This window comes from Microcaecilia unicolor, chromosome 3 (genome assembly GCF_901765095.1).
Source record: "Microcaecilia unicolor chromosome 3, aMicUni1.1, whole genome shotgun sequence".
Taxonomy (NCBI): Eukaryota; Metazoa; Chordata; class Amphibia; order Gymnophiona; family Siphonopidae; genus Microcaecilia; species Microcaecilia unicolor.
The window spans coordinates 374,115,741-374,134,199 of NC_044033.1; the positions used below are offsets into that span (position 1 = coordinate 374,115,741).

Genomic DNA, 18,459 nt, shown 5'->3' on the forward strand with positions numbered 1-18,459 from the left:
CTGGTGAGAGACTTCAGGAGATCCTTGCCTTTGGAAACCTCTTTTCTAATGCATTGTGCTACTATAGTGCTGAATTCAAACAGAAGAAGTGGGACTATGAATACCATAATGAAATGTAAGCTCAAAACCCAGAGTTTAGTAAAAGTCTCCCTGAGTGGAGTGGAACAGGTGGATGTGAAGCGTCTGTTCACGCTTTCCAAAAATACTAGGACTAGGGGGCATGTGATGAAACTACAGTGTAGTAAATTAAAACAAATAGGAGAACATTTTTCTTCACCCAATGCGTAATTAAACTCTGGAATTTGTTGCGGAGCACATAGTGAAGGCGGTTAGCTTGGCAGAGTTTAAAAAGGGGTTGGACGGTTTCCTAAAGGACAAATCCATAGACCGCTACTAAATGGACTTGGGAAAAATCCACAATTTCGGGAATAACTTGTATAAAATGTTTGTACGTTTGGGTAGCTTGCCTTGACTTTGACCTGGATTGGCCGCTGTCGGGGACAGGATGCTGGGCTCATTGGACCTTTGTCTTTTCCCAGTATGGCATTACTTATGTACTTATGTACAGAAACAAGGTCATCTGGTAAGAATTAGAAAATATAGCTGGGGACAATATCCGTTTATGTATTTAAGCAAAACAGGTAGAGGAAACTATTAAAAATTTTAAAACACCCAGTAGGATATCAACAGAGACACAGGTTTAGGACTATTAATGACTGAGCCAGGAAATAATTTTCACCTTTCAGCTCAGTATATTCGGTAGAGTGTGCTAGGGAAACTAATCCCCAAATACCACCCTTCTTGATTTCCAGCCCTGCAAATAAATAATCAAATGGTTAAGAAACTGAAGCCACCAGCTTAGCTTTAGACTCAATATCAGAATGTGAAGGGCAATTCTGTAACAGTGTGTCTATTTGTGGTGATTACAGGGCACCTAGGTGGTGGACTATTCCATAAAGGAAATAGATACCTACCTTCCTATATAGATTACTAGCATAACATATAAAATATGCACCTATGATTTAGGTGTGAGCCAGTGATGATCCTTGGTCGGCTGCCACCCGGGGAGGATTGCAGCTGTGCACCCCCCCCCCCCAGGTGCAGCGGCATCCATCTCCCCAGGGTGCAGCATGACACCCCCCGGTGCAATGACAGCCCCCCGGTGCATCAAACCACTCCCACCCCCGGGTGCATTCTTAGCTGCTGGGAGCAGCCACACGGCTCTGCTGGTTCCCTGCTCCCTCTGCCCCAGATCAGGAAGTAACCTGTTCCGGGGCAGAAGGAGCAGGGAACCAGCAGAGCCGACAGGTGCACTGCTGCTCTTCACCCCTCCAGCAGCGTGCACCTGGGGCGGACCGCCCCCACCGCTCCACCTTCGGTATGCCACTGGTGTAAGCACTTATTCAGCCAGTTCAACTGCTCACATTGAAATTGCCGAAATGCATGTAAATTACAGTACGCTATAATGTTATGCATGGAATTGTGTGTCCCACCCATGCTCTGCCCAAACACTCCCATGTGCACACCCACCTTTCAACTACAGTATTGCACTTAGGCACCTTTTTAATAGAGTAGCGTGTGGCTGGAATTTTAACATTTTTACGCATATGGCACACACGTATGTGTTTTTATACTAGTATTCTAGTCATTTACATACATATTCAATGCATAAATGTTAGCACCTACTTTACAGAATTACACCCATTGTGTCAGATACATTTCCAATTGATTGATGCTTAAGAGGTTGATTTACAAACTGCTTAACGGCTGGAACAGAGCCAAGGGATTGATCTGCTGCCAAGAGATATCGGATGCATTAAAGAAAACTGGCAGGTCCCTGTCTTGCTTTGCTGGCAAACACTTACCCTGCTGTCACATCACCTAATCTGATTCAGAAACTGAGGAAGGGGAAGGGCACGTTCTGACTACTTTAGATTCTACAGTGAGGCAAATCCAACGTATATCATAAGGTATATGAACACCATACCAGAATGGAGAAAGGATGGTGAGGTAGCTAACATGTCCCCTTCCCATTTAATCTGTTAGGACACGTTGAGTTGAATAGCCATATTGTAAGCCACATTGAGCCTGCAAAGAGGTGGGAAAATGTGGGATACAAATGCAATAAATAAATAAATAAATAAAATAGCAATGTGAAAAGTTTTACAGTACCTTGGTACATTCAGGATTCTGATTTAAAATGTCGGCTTATATTATATTACATTTTGGGGTTAGTGCTTAAAATCTTCATTAAGAATTAGGAGGTTGGAAACTTCCTCAGCCTGTTTTATTTTTATAGGGTACGGCAACTCCCTTCACCCCAGTTCCTCTACCCCCACCCCCAAAGAAAATAAGAAAGGAAAGACACTAAAGCCTTCATTAAAATAAGAATATGGTCTGTAATCGTTTGATTTCTAGGTAAATCTTTAGGATCTCAAATGTAGACAGATTAGTTTATGATTTCAGAAGAACAATACATTATACACTCAAGACAGATCCTGCCATTTAGCTTTGCGTTGATCATGTGGCTGAAATTCTTTCCCTAGGTGAGGCAGTGGGTGAATAGGGGAGAAGTGCTACTGAGCTTCCTGGTGAGAACATCCCGCTCCTATCAAGAGTCTGGCCGTTATTTCCCCAGTGAATCGAAGATGATGCGATTCTGCTCCGCCTGCTGCTTCTGATTTTGATTCTTCGCAATTTCAATCATTTGTCTCAAAATGTGAAACGTCAGATCTATAGAAATGGGAGGGTCTTCTCGCTTGAGGCGGTCAGAAAACTCTTCGAAACTGCTCCTGAGGACTTCCTCGGCAGAGGAGCTTCTTTCTGGGAAGATGGACTGCAGGACGTTCAGCACCTGGGACAGCTCCTTGGCCGAGATCTGGTGATCGGGAAGAAAGCGTTCTGTGAGCGGAGCTCTGTTCAGGGTCACCAGAACCCTGGGATTTCCATTGAAATTCCTGTGGAACCTCTCCTTCAAAAAGTACAAAAGGGCTTGAGCGTTGTTTTCGCTCAGCATTTGATTGAGATTTAGATAGGATCCCTCGTAGGTGTTTCTGTCTGCTGGGCGACTGATACTGGGAGGAATATGAGCCAGAAGAAGAACATAGACCACGTGGAAAGCCAAAAGAGTTGTCTTCATTTTGGGCAACTCCTCTACCTGATTGAAATATATAAAGAAAAAAAACAAATCATGAAAGTTGTACAGGACATGCTGCATCCCTGAAAAGTTTCTAATTCACGATAATGAACAAGGCTAACTAGGAGCCCTCCTCTGTCCTAAGGTTTGATCAGTAAGTCGTTCCTCTGCACAACCCTCTCTCTATGTTAACAAGACCAGGTTAGAAGTTAAGCCTACGAACACCAGGTTCACATCTGAGCAACTTTTAGATGGAATATTCTTTCCAATTCCGTCTGTAGTGGATTGAAGAATTTTATGCAAATACGGATTCAGTGAGAGGTAACTTTCATTGTAATTTTCTAGTTGCCCGTGTCCAAATTACTCCAGTCCACTCAACTTATGCTAAGTATCTGCTCACTGATAACCGTGAAAAGCTTTTAAACATTTATCTTTGAGCAGCCTGAAAGCATTTCTGGTTCAGATTAATTTGAAATTATTTAACTAAACTCCTTCTTAAATAAAGTCAACGATTTAGGGCAGAGAGCTGGCAATGCAGCAGTGTCATTGACAGAATTTCCTCTAATAAGACAGAGCGATCGTCGGGACAAATGCATTTCAGTGAATGAAACTTGCATTTCTTGGCATAGCCATAATAACTATTCATTGCTGTGACGGCTCCAAGTAATTTCCCTGGACTTCAGCCTTCACCAATGATTTATTTATAAGGATGCACGCCCGCGTTTTTGTCTCTGCAAACCCGTTTATTACAGAATAAGAGCTAAATCATGGATCTGAAGAATGAGCAGATTTCTATTAACGGTGCTCTGTCAACGATTTCACCAGCTATATTAAAGCTGTCGTTTGTTCATTGGGTCTCCTGATTTTAGAAAGACAAAGTTTTGCATGATACTTCAGCTGGTGAAGTACCTGAAAGTTACAGTGAATTCTGCGCACCTAAATTGTGATCAAATTTTAAAAATCCATATTTTTAGTACTGAATGATTAATGCAATCACATGTTTCTCGCAAGAAAATAATGGCTTTGCAACTGGTGAACTGCAAACAAGATTTAAACCCTTACTGCATACAGAAACTGTGTCTTCAACTAAAAGCTTCACCAATTTTAGAAGGAAAGTAAGTTAAGTAAGACATAAACTGAGTTTTTAATCTGAGAGACTTATAGTTATGCCTATAAAGAGGCATGTTAATTCTTGCACGAATCCGTAAACAAAACCTAAGATCTGATTAGTTCAGAAACGAATATCATAAATCATAGCCACTGCCTTGGTTGAGCCCTTTCCTTCTCACACACTTTTCAGAGCATAAACTTTGTCAGGCAGCAAACAAAGTTACCACTTTTTCATTAATCCACTTACCTCCCGATGCTTTGAAAGGAGCTGCGCCCAGATCGGAGAGACCAGTCAGTGATCTTTTTGAAATGTCCTGTTTGTGAAAAATTAGTCTGTGAGGCTCCTTGCTCAATGGTTATATACATCCAAGGAAGCTCCAATTGACGTCAGTGAAAGTACATGCACTGATTATAGATGAAAGGAGCAAATCTCAACATCATAAAAATTCCAGAAAGGAAGAGTAAGTAACCAAATTGAATTAAAGGTTGGATACTAGCACAGTTTTTTCCTCGCCCATTTCCTAATTAAAATAAATATTGAGCTGCAAAAGAATGATGTCAGAACAAAGTGAGTTTACTTGCAAACTGGAAAAAAATGAAACATATCCTTACATGTAAATTAGGCATTTTGAGAAATGCATACAAGAGGCCCCAGGAGGGGAGATAACTGCAGGATACTGAAGGAAGAACATCCCTTGAACTCAAACTCTTATCGGTAGGGGAGGAGAAATCATTTCATATCATTTCGGAATTACAGCCAAGAATGATTCAAAATGCAGAGCTCATTAGTATTCTGTACAATGCAGAAAGGGAGGCACACTCTTTCCAACAGTATGATAAAGCACCAAGAGAGAAATAAGAAACAAGGAAATCAGAGAGTAAAACTATAGGAAAAAGGAACCACAGAGAGTCTGGCTAAAAGTGGAAAAAAAAAGAGACAAGCCAGAAAGAATAAGCATAGAAGAGAAAAACCTGAAGAAAACAATGAATGAAGAAATATGGAAATAGTTCGGCTTCCATAGCCTCTTAACTTGTCCTAGATAAAGAACAACATAAGAATAGCCATACTGGGTCTGAGCAATGATCCATCTAGCCCAGTATCCTGTTCCCAACTGTGGCAATCAGGTCACAATTACCTGTCAGAAACCCAAATAGTAGCAACATTCCATGCTACCAATCCCAGGGCAATCAGTGACTTCCCCATGTCTATTTCAAAAGCAGACTATGGACTTTTCCTCCTTTAGTTGTCCAAACCGTTTTTTAAAAAACAAATATGCTAACCACTGTTACCACATCCTCGGGCAGCAAGTTCCACAGTTCAACCATTCATTGAGTGAAAAAAATATTTCCTCCTATTTGTTTAAAAGTATTCTCATGTAATTTCCTTGAGTGTCCCTGGTCTTTGTACTTTTTGAAAAAGTGAGAAAATTGATTCACTTTACCTGTTCTATTCCGCTCAGGATTTTGTATACCTCAATCATATCTTCCCTCAGCCATCTCTTTTTCAAGCAGAAGGGCCCTAACCTCTTTAGCCTTTCCTCATATGAGAGGAGCCCCCTGCTCTTTATCATTTTGGTGCTCTTCTTTGAACCTTTTCTAATTCCACTATATCTTTTTTGAGATATGATGACCAGAATTGAATGCAATACTCAAGGTGAGATCACACCATGGAGCAATACAGAGGCATTGTAGTATTTTTGGTCTTATTTACATCCCTTTCCTAATAACTCCTAGCATCCTGTTTGCTTTTTTGGCTGCTGCCACACACTGGGCAGAAGATTTCAGCGCATTGTCTACAACGACACCTAGATCTTCTTCTTGAGTTGACTCCAAGGTGGACCCTAGTATCAGGTAACTATGATTTGGATTATTCTTCCCAATGTGCATCACTTTGCATTTGTCCAAACTAAATTTAATCTGCCATTTGGATGCCCAGTCTTCCAATTTCCTAAGGCCTTCCTGCAATTTTTCTCAGTCTGTACATGTTTTAAGAAGTTTGAATAGTTTTGTGTCATCTGCAAATTTGCCCCCCTGTTTACTAAACCACAGTAGCTGCTGCCGTGTGCTAATGCCGATAAAGCCCTTTCACTTTGAATAGACTGTATTGGCATTGCTGTGTAGTTTAGTAAACGGGGGGGGGGGGGGGAGTTAATCATCTTACTTGTTCCAATTCAGGTCATTTATGAGTAGAGGTGTGGTAGCCGTGTTAGTCACTTTTAAGGTAATCAATAGAAATAAAACATGGAAAAGAAAATACGATGATACCTTTTTTATTGGACATAACTTAATACATTTCTTAATTAGCTTTCGAAGGTTGCACTTCGGCAGATCGGAAATAAGCAAATGTTGGTAGATAACTATATATAAGTGAGACATCAAAGCATTTCAGTGACAGTCTAACAGGATGGGGGTGAATAGGTGAGAGACAGGAAGAGTCGGTTGGATGAGGGGCAGGGAGATATCAGATATGCATGGAGATAGGAGGGTGACAAAGCAGTACAATTTATGGTTTATAATGGGCTACAAACCCAGATCTTTGTTAAGTCCTGTCTGGTGGGTGTCAAAATATTTAATCATTCTGACTTCAAAGGTCTTACGCTCCTGTATTGTTTTAAAGTTTCCTTTCAGGATTCTTACCACGAAGTCACTGGTACAGTGTTCTGGTTTTGTAAAGTGCTGCCCCACAGGGGTGACATCCTTATTGGTACTAGCATTTTTCATATGGTGTCTATGTAAATTAAATCTCTTCTTTAGCATCTGACTTGTTTCTCCAATGTAGCAGCCTTCATTGCATTTTTTACACTGAATGAAAGGCCCAAGAGCTTGTCTCGATGGGCCCAGTTAAACGAGGGCTGGGCCCGTTCGAGAAGGCTCTGAGGGCGGGGGGGGGGGGGGGGGAGAAGAGCGTGCGGTTATGGGGGGTGGGGGGGTCGTGTTCGGCTGGAGAGCACGAGGGCAGCTGGGATTGGTCAGCTCAACAGAAGCTGACAGCACAGACGCAACACAGGCAGCTGATTGGAAAATAGGTTGCTGGGGGGCGGGGCTGTGGGAAGGGAATAAGGGCTCTGCTTCCTCCGAGGCTCAGGGCGTCGTCTGATCCTTGGAGGCGGTTTTGCCCTCCCTCCCACCCTCTCATGTACTGGACGTGAGGAGGCTTATCTGTGTGGTGTTGTAGATGTTGTTTTTCAGGAATGGCGTTGGAGTTTGTCGCACCGGCAAAAAACCTGAGCTACAGTCTGTTCACCATTTGCTACCTGCTGCTTCCCTGTGCCCTCTTATTTTAGCCCTAGTTATTTCCCACCTTGACTATTGCAATGCTTTCTATGCAGGCCTCCTTTACAGTCGCTGAAACAGTTACAACTGGTACAATCCACTGCAGTTAAACTCCTACAAAATGCACATAGATTTGACCATGTCACTCCTTTACTCCACTCAGAACACTGGTTACCAATTTTTGCACACATCAAATTCAAAATCCTTTACTTATTTATAAATCCAGACTACATTCAGCCCTCTCCTATCTCAACAACCTTCTCATCCCTTATACTTCTCTCCGTTGCCTCTGCCTCTGCAGATCACAACCTCCTCACTCTCCCCACTCCTTCTTTAGCTAGACTTTCCTCCACCCGGGAGTCTGTCTTCAGTTTTCTAGGCCTTCCCTTACATATCAGGAACCAGCCCTCCCTCATCACCTTCAAGCAAGCTCTTAACACACATCTTTTCCTCTGTCTTGTCAATGCTTCTTAACCCTGCCCCCTTTTTTTAAACTCTATCACTTCCCTATTTTCTTACTATTGCTTGATGCCTATGTGGAAGCCTAGTGGTATAGCAAGTGTACATAAGTACATAAGTACATAAGTACATAAGTAGTGCCATACTGGGAAAGACCAAAGGTCCATCTAGCCCAGCATCCTGTCACCGACAGTGGCCAATCCAGGTCAAGGGCACCTGGCACGCTCCCCAAACGTAAAAACATTCCAGACAAGTTATACCTAAAAATGTGAAATTATTCCAAGTCCATTTAATAGCGGTCTATGGACTTGTCCTTTAGGAATCTATCTAACCCCTTTTTAAACTCCGTCAAGCTAACCGCCCGTACCATGTTCTCCGGCAACGAATTCCAGAGTCTAATTACACGTTGGGTGAAGAAAAATTTTCTCCGATTCGTTTTAAATTTACCACACTGTAGCTTCAACTCATGCCCTCTAGTCCTAGTATTTTTGGATAGCGTGAACAGTCGCTTCACATCCACCCGATCCATTCCACTCATTATTTTATACACTTCTATCATATCTCCCCTCAGCCGTCTCTTCTCCAAGCTGAAAAGCCCTAGCCTTCTCAGCCTCTCTTCATAGGAAAGTCGTCCCATCCCCACTATCATTTTCGTCGCCCTTCGCTGTACCTTTTCCAATTCTACTATATCTTTTTGAGATACGGAGACCAGTACTGAACACAATACTCCAGGTGCGGTCGCACCATGGAGCGATACAACGGCATTATAACATCCGCACACCTGGACTCCATACCCTTCCTAATAACACCCAACATTCTATTCGCTTTCCTAGCCGCTGAAATAAATAAATAAATGATAAACAGCACCAGTCCCAGTACTCCACTATTCACCCCAGGGGCATAGTCAGACCTCCAGGTGGGAAGGGACCAGAGCCCAAGGTGGGGAGGCACATTTTGGTTGCCATCTCACCACCGCCCCCCTGCCGCTGCTGCCTCGCCACCCCCTCCGCCGCTGTATATCTTGGCTGATGGGCATCCCCAACCCCCGCCAGCTAAAGCACTGCTGCTGTAAATACCTTGGCTGGAAGGGGTCCCCAAGCCCCGCCAGCTGAAGACTTTGTCCAGCACTGGTCTCCGGCACCACTGCATTGCCTGCCCTGTTCTCTCTTCCCCTCACATCCAGCATGCTCCTTTTAGTGAAACTCTCAATTTCATTAAGAGGAGCGTGCCCAACATGAGGGGAAGATAGAGCAGGGCGGGCAATGTAGCAGCACCACTGCAGACAGCGCTGGATGAAGTCTTCAGCTGACAGGGGTTGGGGACTCCTGCCAGCCATCCAGGGGCCCAGAGCAAATTTGGGGGGCCCAGGCCCCTATGGCCCCACCTAGCTACACCACTGATTCAACCTCCTCATTGAGAAAAATGGCCATTTAATCCTACCCTCTGTTTTCTGTCCAGTAACCAATTCCTAATCCACAACAGACCATTGCTCCTATTCCATGATTCTTTAATTTTCTCAGGAGTCTCTCATGAGGAACTTTGTCAAAATCTTTCTGAAAATCTAGATACACTAGATCAACCAGCTCACCCTTATCCACATGTTTATTCACACTTTCAAAGAAATGAAGCAAATTGGTGAGGCAAGAGTTCACTTGGCTGAATCCATGTTCACTCTGCCCCATTAAACCATATTTCTGTATGTGTTCCATAATGTTATTCTTTATAATGGTTTCCATTTTTTTCCCAGCACTGAAGTCAGGCTTGCCAGTCTGTAATTTCCTGGATCACCCCTGGAACACTTTTTAAAAATTGGTGTAACATTGACCACCCTCCGCTACTACGGACAATTTTAATGAAAGGTTCATCCATAACACCTGAAGATTGGAGGATGTCCAATGTAATGCTGATTTTTAAAAAAGGTTCCGAGGTGAGGCAGGAAATTACAGACCGGTAAGCCTGACTTCAGTGTCGAGCAAAATAGTGGAAATTATTATATAGAATCTCTAAGCACATTAATGTCTTCCATTATCATTAAAGACCCTACACCTTGCTAAGGTTATTTAGGCCACCGCCTTGAATTTCTTTCTTTCTTTTTAGCTTTTGTAAGATTTCTTTTCATCTAATGTTTCTTTTCTATCTTGTCTGCCCAAATGCCTGGTCTTCTCACTGCCTGAAAAGGGTGAAATCAGATATTCTAGAGTTAAATAAATTAATTTCTGTTCCTGGCATTCCCACCAGTTACAAAAGATCTCACAGTGTATGAGAGAAAACAATGTGAATTGTTAAGGCAGCGTTTTTCAACCACTGTACCATGGTACATTGATGTGCTGCAGCTGTTTCCCAGATGTGCTGCGAGAGTTTTCTGTCTCTCTTGTCCTGTCCCCAGCCAGCAATCCAGCATTATAAGATTTCTTCTGTAGTGGTTGGCGGCAGTGAGCAGCAATTCAGACAGGCTGCTAGCACTAACCCCCGAGTCTTCTCTCTGCATAGGCGGGAAGCATCAGAGAGAGGGCTTGGGTTGGTGCGAGCAGGCTCTGAATCACTGTCCACTGCCGCAGACCACTACAAGAAAAAAGGTGAGGGAAAAACAGACAGGCTAAATTCCCCAGTTTGTGTACCCAGATACCATGAGGAAGTTAATGGACCCTTCATACTAAATCTACTTTAACTTGGCTATACATTGTTAACTGGCTCAATTATAGTGAGTCCTTGAGTTTGATATGTGCATTCCTGTGGCAGTTTGCAAGTTCTCATCATAAATTGTAACTAGATTATTACACAGTGAAAATTTTGTGACATTCAGATTGTGTCCATTTGGTATGATCTCATTACTTTGTCATTACAGAAGTAGTTCCATAACTGTGTGCCTGTGGGGAGTCTATTGTAAAGGAATTTAGGCCGACAGATCAGATGAGGTGAAGAGATGTGATCATTACCAGCAGTGTAGTGGGTGGGGAAGGGGGTATTCACTTTAAAATTGTTGTTTTTGAATACATGTAATTTGTGGCTAATGTTGTTACCTTTTGAAATGTATTGTTGCTCTTTTCCAACTTGTTTCTTCAATAAAAAATATTCAACTATAAAGGTAACACAATGATTAAAAATGTAATTATTGAGCTTTCAAACACAATCTTAATGCTTGTTTGTTAAATGATAAAATATATAGCCTTAAAAACTGATGGTGTGTCTTGACAATTTTTGTGCCTTGTTGGTGTGCTGCGAGATGAAAAAGGTTGAAAATCACTGTGTTGGTGGAGGAGTCAAGATGGTAACTGTTATGGAGAAGAAGAAAGGGAGGTTGAGGGTATATCCATCTGAACCGCTGCCCAAAGTCTTTTTCCTGATTGTCTTTTCCTCCATCAGAGCCAAACTCCATCTTTAGTCGCTAAGGTACTGGATGAGCTGATGCCACAACCCAGAGGTATGTTGAAGGACTTCGGGTCTGACATCTCATTAACTCCTGGCTTACGGACCTCCCCTCCCACCACCGCAACCACTCCTTGATGCATCACTGGTTTCAGAGACTGGAGCTTGATGCAAGACACCAGAGTCTCCAGCCCATGGAAGGATGGAGTCAGCATCACAGGAAGAAGTATTTTCTTCTCTGGGCCAACTATTGCTAGGAGTGCCATCATGTGGAGCTGAAGCATCAGATATAGATGGGGCTTCTGCTGTTCCTGGAAGCGTACCTAAGGTCGCTGAGCTTGCTGAGATTTTGCTCCGGAGAACAACTGGTGTTTTCTCTAGAGACAATTTGGACTGCAGTTTCAGAAATGGATAAGGCCCTCTCAGTGCAGATTGTTGATGTTAATACTAATATTCAGGTTAATGCCTCTTCATTGACCGCTTTACAGCTGCAGGTGTCCTGTGCCGAGCAAACAGGAACTGAACATGCTGGTCAGATTAAAATGCTACAGGCAGTTAACGTATCTATTATGAATGAAAATAATATTATGAAGAGGAAGACTGAGAATTTAGAAAAACCACACAAGACTTTGTAAACCTTCGGGTACTAATATCTCACATTTATTTGCCCTCTGCAAAAAAAGAGACGCTGCCACCTCAGGAGGAACAAGCTGTTGAATATTTTGGAAATACTGGAGTCTTCTGGAACTGAATTGGTATCCTTGGCCACCTTGGTGTTAACGTTATCTTTGGCTTCTGATTGTGACTGGCAACTTCATATGCTTTTTAAGAAAAGGGATATTGCCTTTCTGGGCTCACAGGTCAGGATTTTTCCTGATCTGTGTAAAGAGACACAGAAAAGGAGAAAAAGTTGTCTGTTAATATGATTTATAGTTGGAATTTTTAAGCTGCCTGCACTTTAAATTAATACAATATTTTTTGAGATATTTTGCTTCACAGTTTTTTGAAAACTCGCTCTCCCACAGTGTTGGAAATGTTTCCTTTAAATTTGTTTTTTCTTTTTGTATTTATTATGATATTTATTTATTTATTTATGTATGTACAAGAGTTTTGCCTTGGATGTAATTTGGAATTGTAATAAAGAAAAGAAAAGAAAATCACTGTGTTAAGGAGAACCTGTATCTGTGGGGATTCAAGCTTTTTAGAATGAGCACTGGGAACTGTCCGTAGTGCTGAAATAACAGTCCTGCCTAAACTACTGCTTTGATTTTATTTGTGGTATCTCAAATAGAGGTGAAATGTGAAACATACAATATTACTAACTGACACCTGCAAAACATCTGCAGGAAAAGAGACTGTACTGAAATACCCTTGCCCCTGCTTTCTGTTCTCCCTTTCCCTGACATCTCCTCCTTGTTCTTTCTCATGCCCCTGCTCAACTAGCCATTTCACCCTTCTCCTTTTCCTCCTCTATCTTGTCTACTACTACTACTTATCATTTCTATAGCGCTACTAGACGTACGCAGCATTGTACACTTGAACATGAAGAGACAGTCCCTGCTCGACAGAGCTTACAATCTAATTAGGACAGACAAACAGGACAAACAAGAGATAGGGGAATGTTAAAGTGAGGATGATAAAATAAGAGTTCTGAACAAGTGAATAAGGGTTAGGAGTTAAAAGCAGCATCAAAAACGGTGGGCTTTTAGCTTAGATTTGAAGATGGCCAGAGATGGAGCTTGATGTACCGGCTCAGGAAGTCTATTCCAGGCATATGGTGCAGCAAGATAAAAGGAATGGAGTCTAGAGTTCGCAGTGGAGGAGAAGGGTGCAGATAAGAGAGATTTACCCAGTGAACAGAGTTCCCGGGGAGGAATGTAGGGAGAGATGAGAGTGGAGAGGTACTGAGGAGCTGCAGAGTGATTGCACTCATAGGTCAATAAGAGGAGCTTGAACTGTATGCAGAAACGGATAGGAAGCCAGTGAAGTGACTTGAGGAGAGGGCTAATATGAGCATAACGACACTGGCAGACTATTAGTCGTGCAGCAGAATTTTGAACAGATTGAAGAGGAGAGAGATGGCTAAGTGGGAGACCTGTGAGAAGCAAATTGCAATAGTCTAAGTGAGAGGTGATAAGAGTGTGAATGAGGGTTCTGGTAGTGTGCTCAGAAAGGAAAGGGCAAATTTTGGTGATATTATAGAGAAAGAAGCGACAGGTTTTAGCAGTCTGCTGAATATGTGCAGAGAAGGAGAGGGAGGAGTCGAAGATGACCCCAAGGTTATGAGCTGATGAGACAGGAAGGATGAGAGTGTTATCCACAGAAATAGAGAATGGGGTCTCCCTCACATCAGATCTGTGGGTTCTTTGAACTCCCAATATTGAGCAAACTCCTTGACTGTGTCCAGGTAGGAGTAATTTGCATTGGGTTTAGCACCCACAATCATTTTGAAAAGTTAGCTCTTATGCCTTCACTTCTCCTGCCTATCAAACCTGCCCCTCCTCTCTCCTTCATGATCCAAGTCTTCTCTCCATGAATCCAACCTTCTGTGCCCCTCTCCTTCTCTCCCCATCTTCAGCTCATGGATCCCCTTCCCAACTTGACTCCAGAATCTGAATCTGATCTGCACCATGAGGCATGCAATTCTTACCAGTCCAAAACAGGTAAGCCACAACTTCCCCCTAGTCATATTAGATATACTATCCAACCAGGCTTTTCTATACATCTCAAAAGTTTCCTTATGAGAGGTACCATCTCCTTGTTTTAAAGTATGAGGGTTAAATGAAGAGTAATGCCTCCATCTCTATAATTCATCAAGAGATGGTAGCATTGATGCACTACCCTCCCAACTTAATTGATTAATAAGCCAATCAGTACCAATAATTGGCTGCTAACAACCAATTATTGTTGTTAATTGGCCTTAATTGGGATTTTTGCTGAGATCATATTCTATAATGATCTGAGCATAAATCCTAAGATGCATATTTTGGGGGGGGGGGATTTATGGGGTGTTTATATGAATTATGCACAATCTTATAAAATATGTCTGATGAGCACCTATAGGTGCCACATTTATGCCTGCTTTCAACAGGCATAAATGCAGGTGATTTAAAAGTTAGGTGTGGATTTGGTGCTTAGGTGTTATTCTATAAAGTGTGGATGCCCTTTATAGAATACCGCTCAATGCATAATTTTGTCTGTGCTGATTTTTCAGCATGATTTACTGAATCTAGATCTATATGTATTCACTTGTTCTTTAAAACCTCTACCTTCGCCATAATTGGTGAGAAGTGTCTGTGTGAAGAGGCTATTTTGCTATTACTTATGAAGTAGAGGTATGCAGTGAGCACTTGTCAATGCAATTTAAGCAGTGTGCTATGGTGGACTTTCTGACTGTTGAAGGAGTCCCTCCAAGTGAAATTCACTACCACATGCAGGCTGTTTATGATGACTGCATTGATGTGTCTGTGCATTGCCTGGCCAAAAAATGTAAAAACTGTAGACTGTGAAAGAGGGGCATAGCCAGACCTTGGTGGGAGGGGAGTCAAGAGCCCAAGGTGGAGGGGGCACATATTAGTCTGCCTCCCCTGCCACCTCACAACCCTGAGTGGCAGGGGAGGGTCACGGGAGGGTCAAAAATAGAGGGTGCCAGGACTAAATCTGTGGGGGCTCATGCCCCCGTGGACCCACGTAGCTATGCCCCTGCTATTAAAGGTTGACTTCTGTGATCAAAAACAAAATGGATGACCAGTGACAGCAATGAAAAAGTATCACATCAGAAAGCATATAAGACTCAGGTCTAAAGGGATCCTTTGCTGGCTTTGGAATCACCTTGGTCAAGGCCTAATTCACACAAAAAAGAAGTTTCCCACCCTCAAGTTACAAAATGTATAAAACCTGCAGCAGCTCTCCTAACTTATCATGCAAAAGTTTATAAAATTCACCTCTCAGGCCATTCAACTGAAGGGCCTTGTAAGTTTCAGCCTGCGGAATAATGAACTGAATCTCATCCATAGTAATCATAGCATTGAGCTCATTTTCCTGCTCCACCATGAGGCTCAGGAGATTATCCCATTACAAATAAGTCTCAAAATGATGCTCAGTGTGTAACAATTCATAGAAATCTTGGAACACTTGTGCGACTTCCTCCAGGGAGGTGACAGTCTGGCTTCACTGGTCCTTAATGATCCCAGTTTTTAATAAGAGAGGACAACATACATCCCAGTTTGTTCCCATACTTGTAATATGGAAGAGAATTTTTAGCCTTCTGATGAATCAATTCTATCAGTGAGACCAAAAAGCTTGCCCTCATCTCCATAGGGACCATGCAAGGCAGCTGGCACCTATCCCTATGGACTTGCCTCTTAAGTGTGATCAGTTTCCTGTCCGAGTTCCTGCTCCTCATATTTGTATTTATAATAATGTCACCCCTCAGGATTGGTTTAGCCATCTTCCAAAACAGAGTGCGTGAGTCATTGTGTTAGTTATTTTTCCACCTATATGCCTCCTATTTCTGGACCATAAATTCTGATTTCTATACAATGGGAATCACAACGACAGATATGTAGCTCCAGCTGTTGTGGGGACCCTGGAGGGACCCGGGAGAACAAGAGAGTTGGGATCTAGCAGGAGATAAGGGAGAAATGGAAAGTCCATGTGAGTCATATAATGAAGGAAGTTTAAGTTTTTCTGAGGCTGAAAACAGTGGCCTTGAAGACTATGAACTGTGAATGCTTGGCATGGGCTAATTAACTGTTCTACCAAATATACTAGCAAAAGGCCCCGAAACCTAGATATGAAAGAAAATAAGAAATTTGTCAGTAACATAGCCAAGGAAGGATGTGTGGGGGCCAACATGATATGGATATTGTTCAGGATGTATGTACTCCTGGATATATAGTAGAGACTCAGCATGTAGTTATATATGATATGCTTTAGATGTAGAGTGGTTGGGTCGAATGTGGCAGTGAAAGGCTGGTATGAGTGAGTTCCAGTGTCTGCATAGAGACTTGGATGTATATTTATTGACAAAATTGTTATTCATAATAAAGTTTTTGAAAGAATTATAAGAGGCGTATGTACAGTGGATTGTGTATTCAGGAGTGTACTTCTAGTTAATTCATTTGTTCCCCGTTGGATATATAGTACCTATTGATGGAACAGACAGGGCCTGAGAAATGAAAAAAGTGTGTTGCTTGCCAATTATGTTAACATGGCAAAGAAAGAATCTGTATTCTGAAATTTGCTAATAAACGCAGTTCAGCAAAAAGGAAAGCTCAGAGACTTATCTTGTAAGGCTGCTGGATTTTTGTAGCTGTGTGATAAACTCTTCCATGGATAGTTTTAGTTGTAACTGTAACCTGTGTTGTTTGTTTATTTCCTCAAACACGCTTTGGGCTCTGAAATCTAAGAACCAATGTAAGAGCAAGGAGTCCCCCAGGTTTCTACAGTCATCACAGCCTGTCCCCAAAACTGGTCTATCCAAACAAGAGAAAGGTCATATATGTCTAGAGGGGTGATCCCTGCCATCACTCCCTCTGATATGCCCCTTCATAACCCCAATCAGAGATTCCTAGTTTATGTTGGTTACTGCTGAAGAATTTTTCACATCACAAGTCTGTGAGGTCTGCAAAGACAAGCCATCAAAATCTGCCCTGCAATATGGCTGTTTGCCTGCCAAAGCGAGGCAGGAAACAGGAAGTTCCTCTATGGCTTTTCACAGGAAACACCAGAGTAGTAGAGGATGACACACAACCTTCAGACAGGAAGTATGGTTAAAACACCTTTATTGTAGCACCAACATAAGAGATCCAACACAGGTCTGTGTTTCGGTGGATGCACCGTCTGCTTCAGGGGTCACATACAAACACTGTATGTAAAAAACAAAAACAAACCTATATGAATACAATTACAAAACATAAGATCAATAAAAGCTGTGTATACAAGTGTGGCTATAACTAAATAGATGTAACATCTAACAAGTGGACTACCAACATAAAGAATTTTAAACAGTTCTAACCTGCCTATACACTAAGCGGTTTCCATAAAAACATACATATTAAAATACAAAAATAAAAGTAACAGAAACAAATCTTCATTGACAAGGAGAGGGAGGAGTTAAGATGGCGGCCAGATGTTGAACCATGGCGCTCCAGAACTTCTGCTGGAAAGTTTTCTTTTCTTTTGTTGCCTGTTTGCTATGCCTTATACAAAGCGTAAAGGGATAGTGAAAGCGTTACCCCCACCAGCCGGATCTTCATTCCCGCTCCATTAGACTTTGGACCTTACCAACACCCATTGACTTAGTGATAAGGTCTCACCCGTTAACCAGGCGGTAATCATCAGCATGTGTACACTGCTGATTGCCACCTGGTTAGCGCAGCGTGCTAGAAAATAAAAAATATTTGCTGACACATGTATTGGATGCGTATAAAAAATGCAATTACCGCCCAAGGCATGCGGTAGCCGGGTGGTAGTTCCAAGTTGACATGTGTTGGACGCGCATAGGTGCCTACTTGCATTAGTAAAAGGGTTCCTTAGCTGATGATGCACTGGATATCAATGGATAGCTGGTTATATCACATGATATAACCTGCTATCTGCTAAGTGCTAACCAGTGATATTCAGTGGAAGATAACTGGCGATCTCCCGCTGAATATATTAAGTGCCATTTAATCGGCTAGGAGTCGTTCCTGGCAGGTTAAATGGTTTTAAATATCTGCTGGAAGGAACACATTTTTAGAGAACAGGTCTCCCCTATCCCTCTGATGGTGTCATCAAATCACATCTAGTGTGCCAAAGCTCTGGGGGAACAAATACACATTTAGGTGCATCTCCCACCATGGTGCATACCTATAAAGCTCTCAGGTGAATCATGGAAATCAAGATGCCCCACACATATCCCACAGCTGTGCATTAGGTTTTTAGGTATGATTCACTGGCCAAGCTATTGGGGGTCAGCATGTCTTGTGAGTTAACACATGGGCTAGGCATCAACGCTACTTCATACAGGTGATGTGTCTGAAGTTACAATTACATTTATTCATAACCTTTTGCAGTCGCTTGCCAAATGGCAGGCATAGGTGTTTTACACTCAGAAAATGTTTACACCTGCC

At 42.3% G+C, this 18,459-nt stretch overlaps 1 protein-coding gene and 1 long non-coding RNA gene across 2 annotated transcripts in view; both read right to left on the minus strand.

Moving 5' to 3' along the window:
- Positions 1-2,626: 2,626 nt before the first annotated feature.
- UCN (urocortin) lies at positions 2,627-3,139 on the minus strand. Its single transcript, XM_030195121.1, has one exon. The coding sequence runs from the start codon at positions 3,137-3,139 to the stop codon at positions 2,627-2,629; it is 513 nt and encodes a 170-aa protein (XP_030050981.1).
- Positions 3,140-3,146: 7 nt separating this feature from the next.
- LOC115465135 overlaps positions 3,147-18,459 on the minus strand; it is a 48,213-nt gene continuing 32,900 nt past the window's right edge. The window contains exons 2-3 of the long non-coding RNA XR_003941331.1: positions 4,494-4,560; positions 3,147-3,157 (exon numbers count right to left, since the gene is read on the minus strand). This is a non-coding gene — a long non-coding RNA (uncharacterized LOC115465135). The remainder of the gene's footprint in view (positions 3,158-4,493; positions 4,561-18,459) is intronic.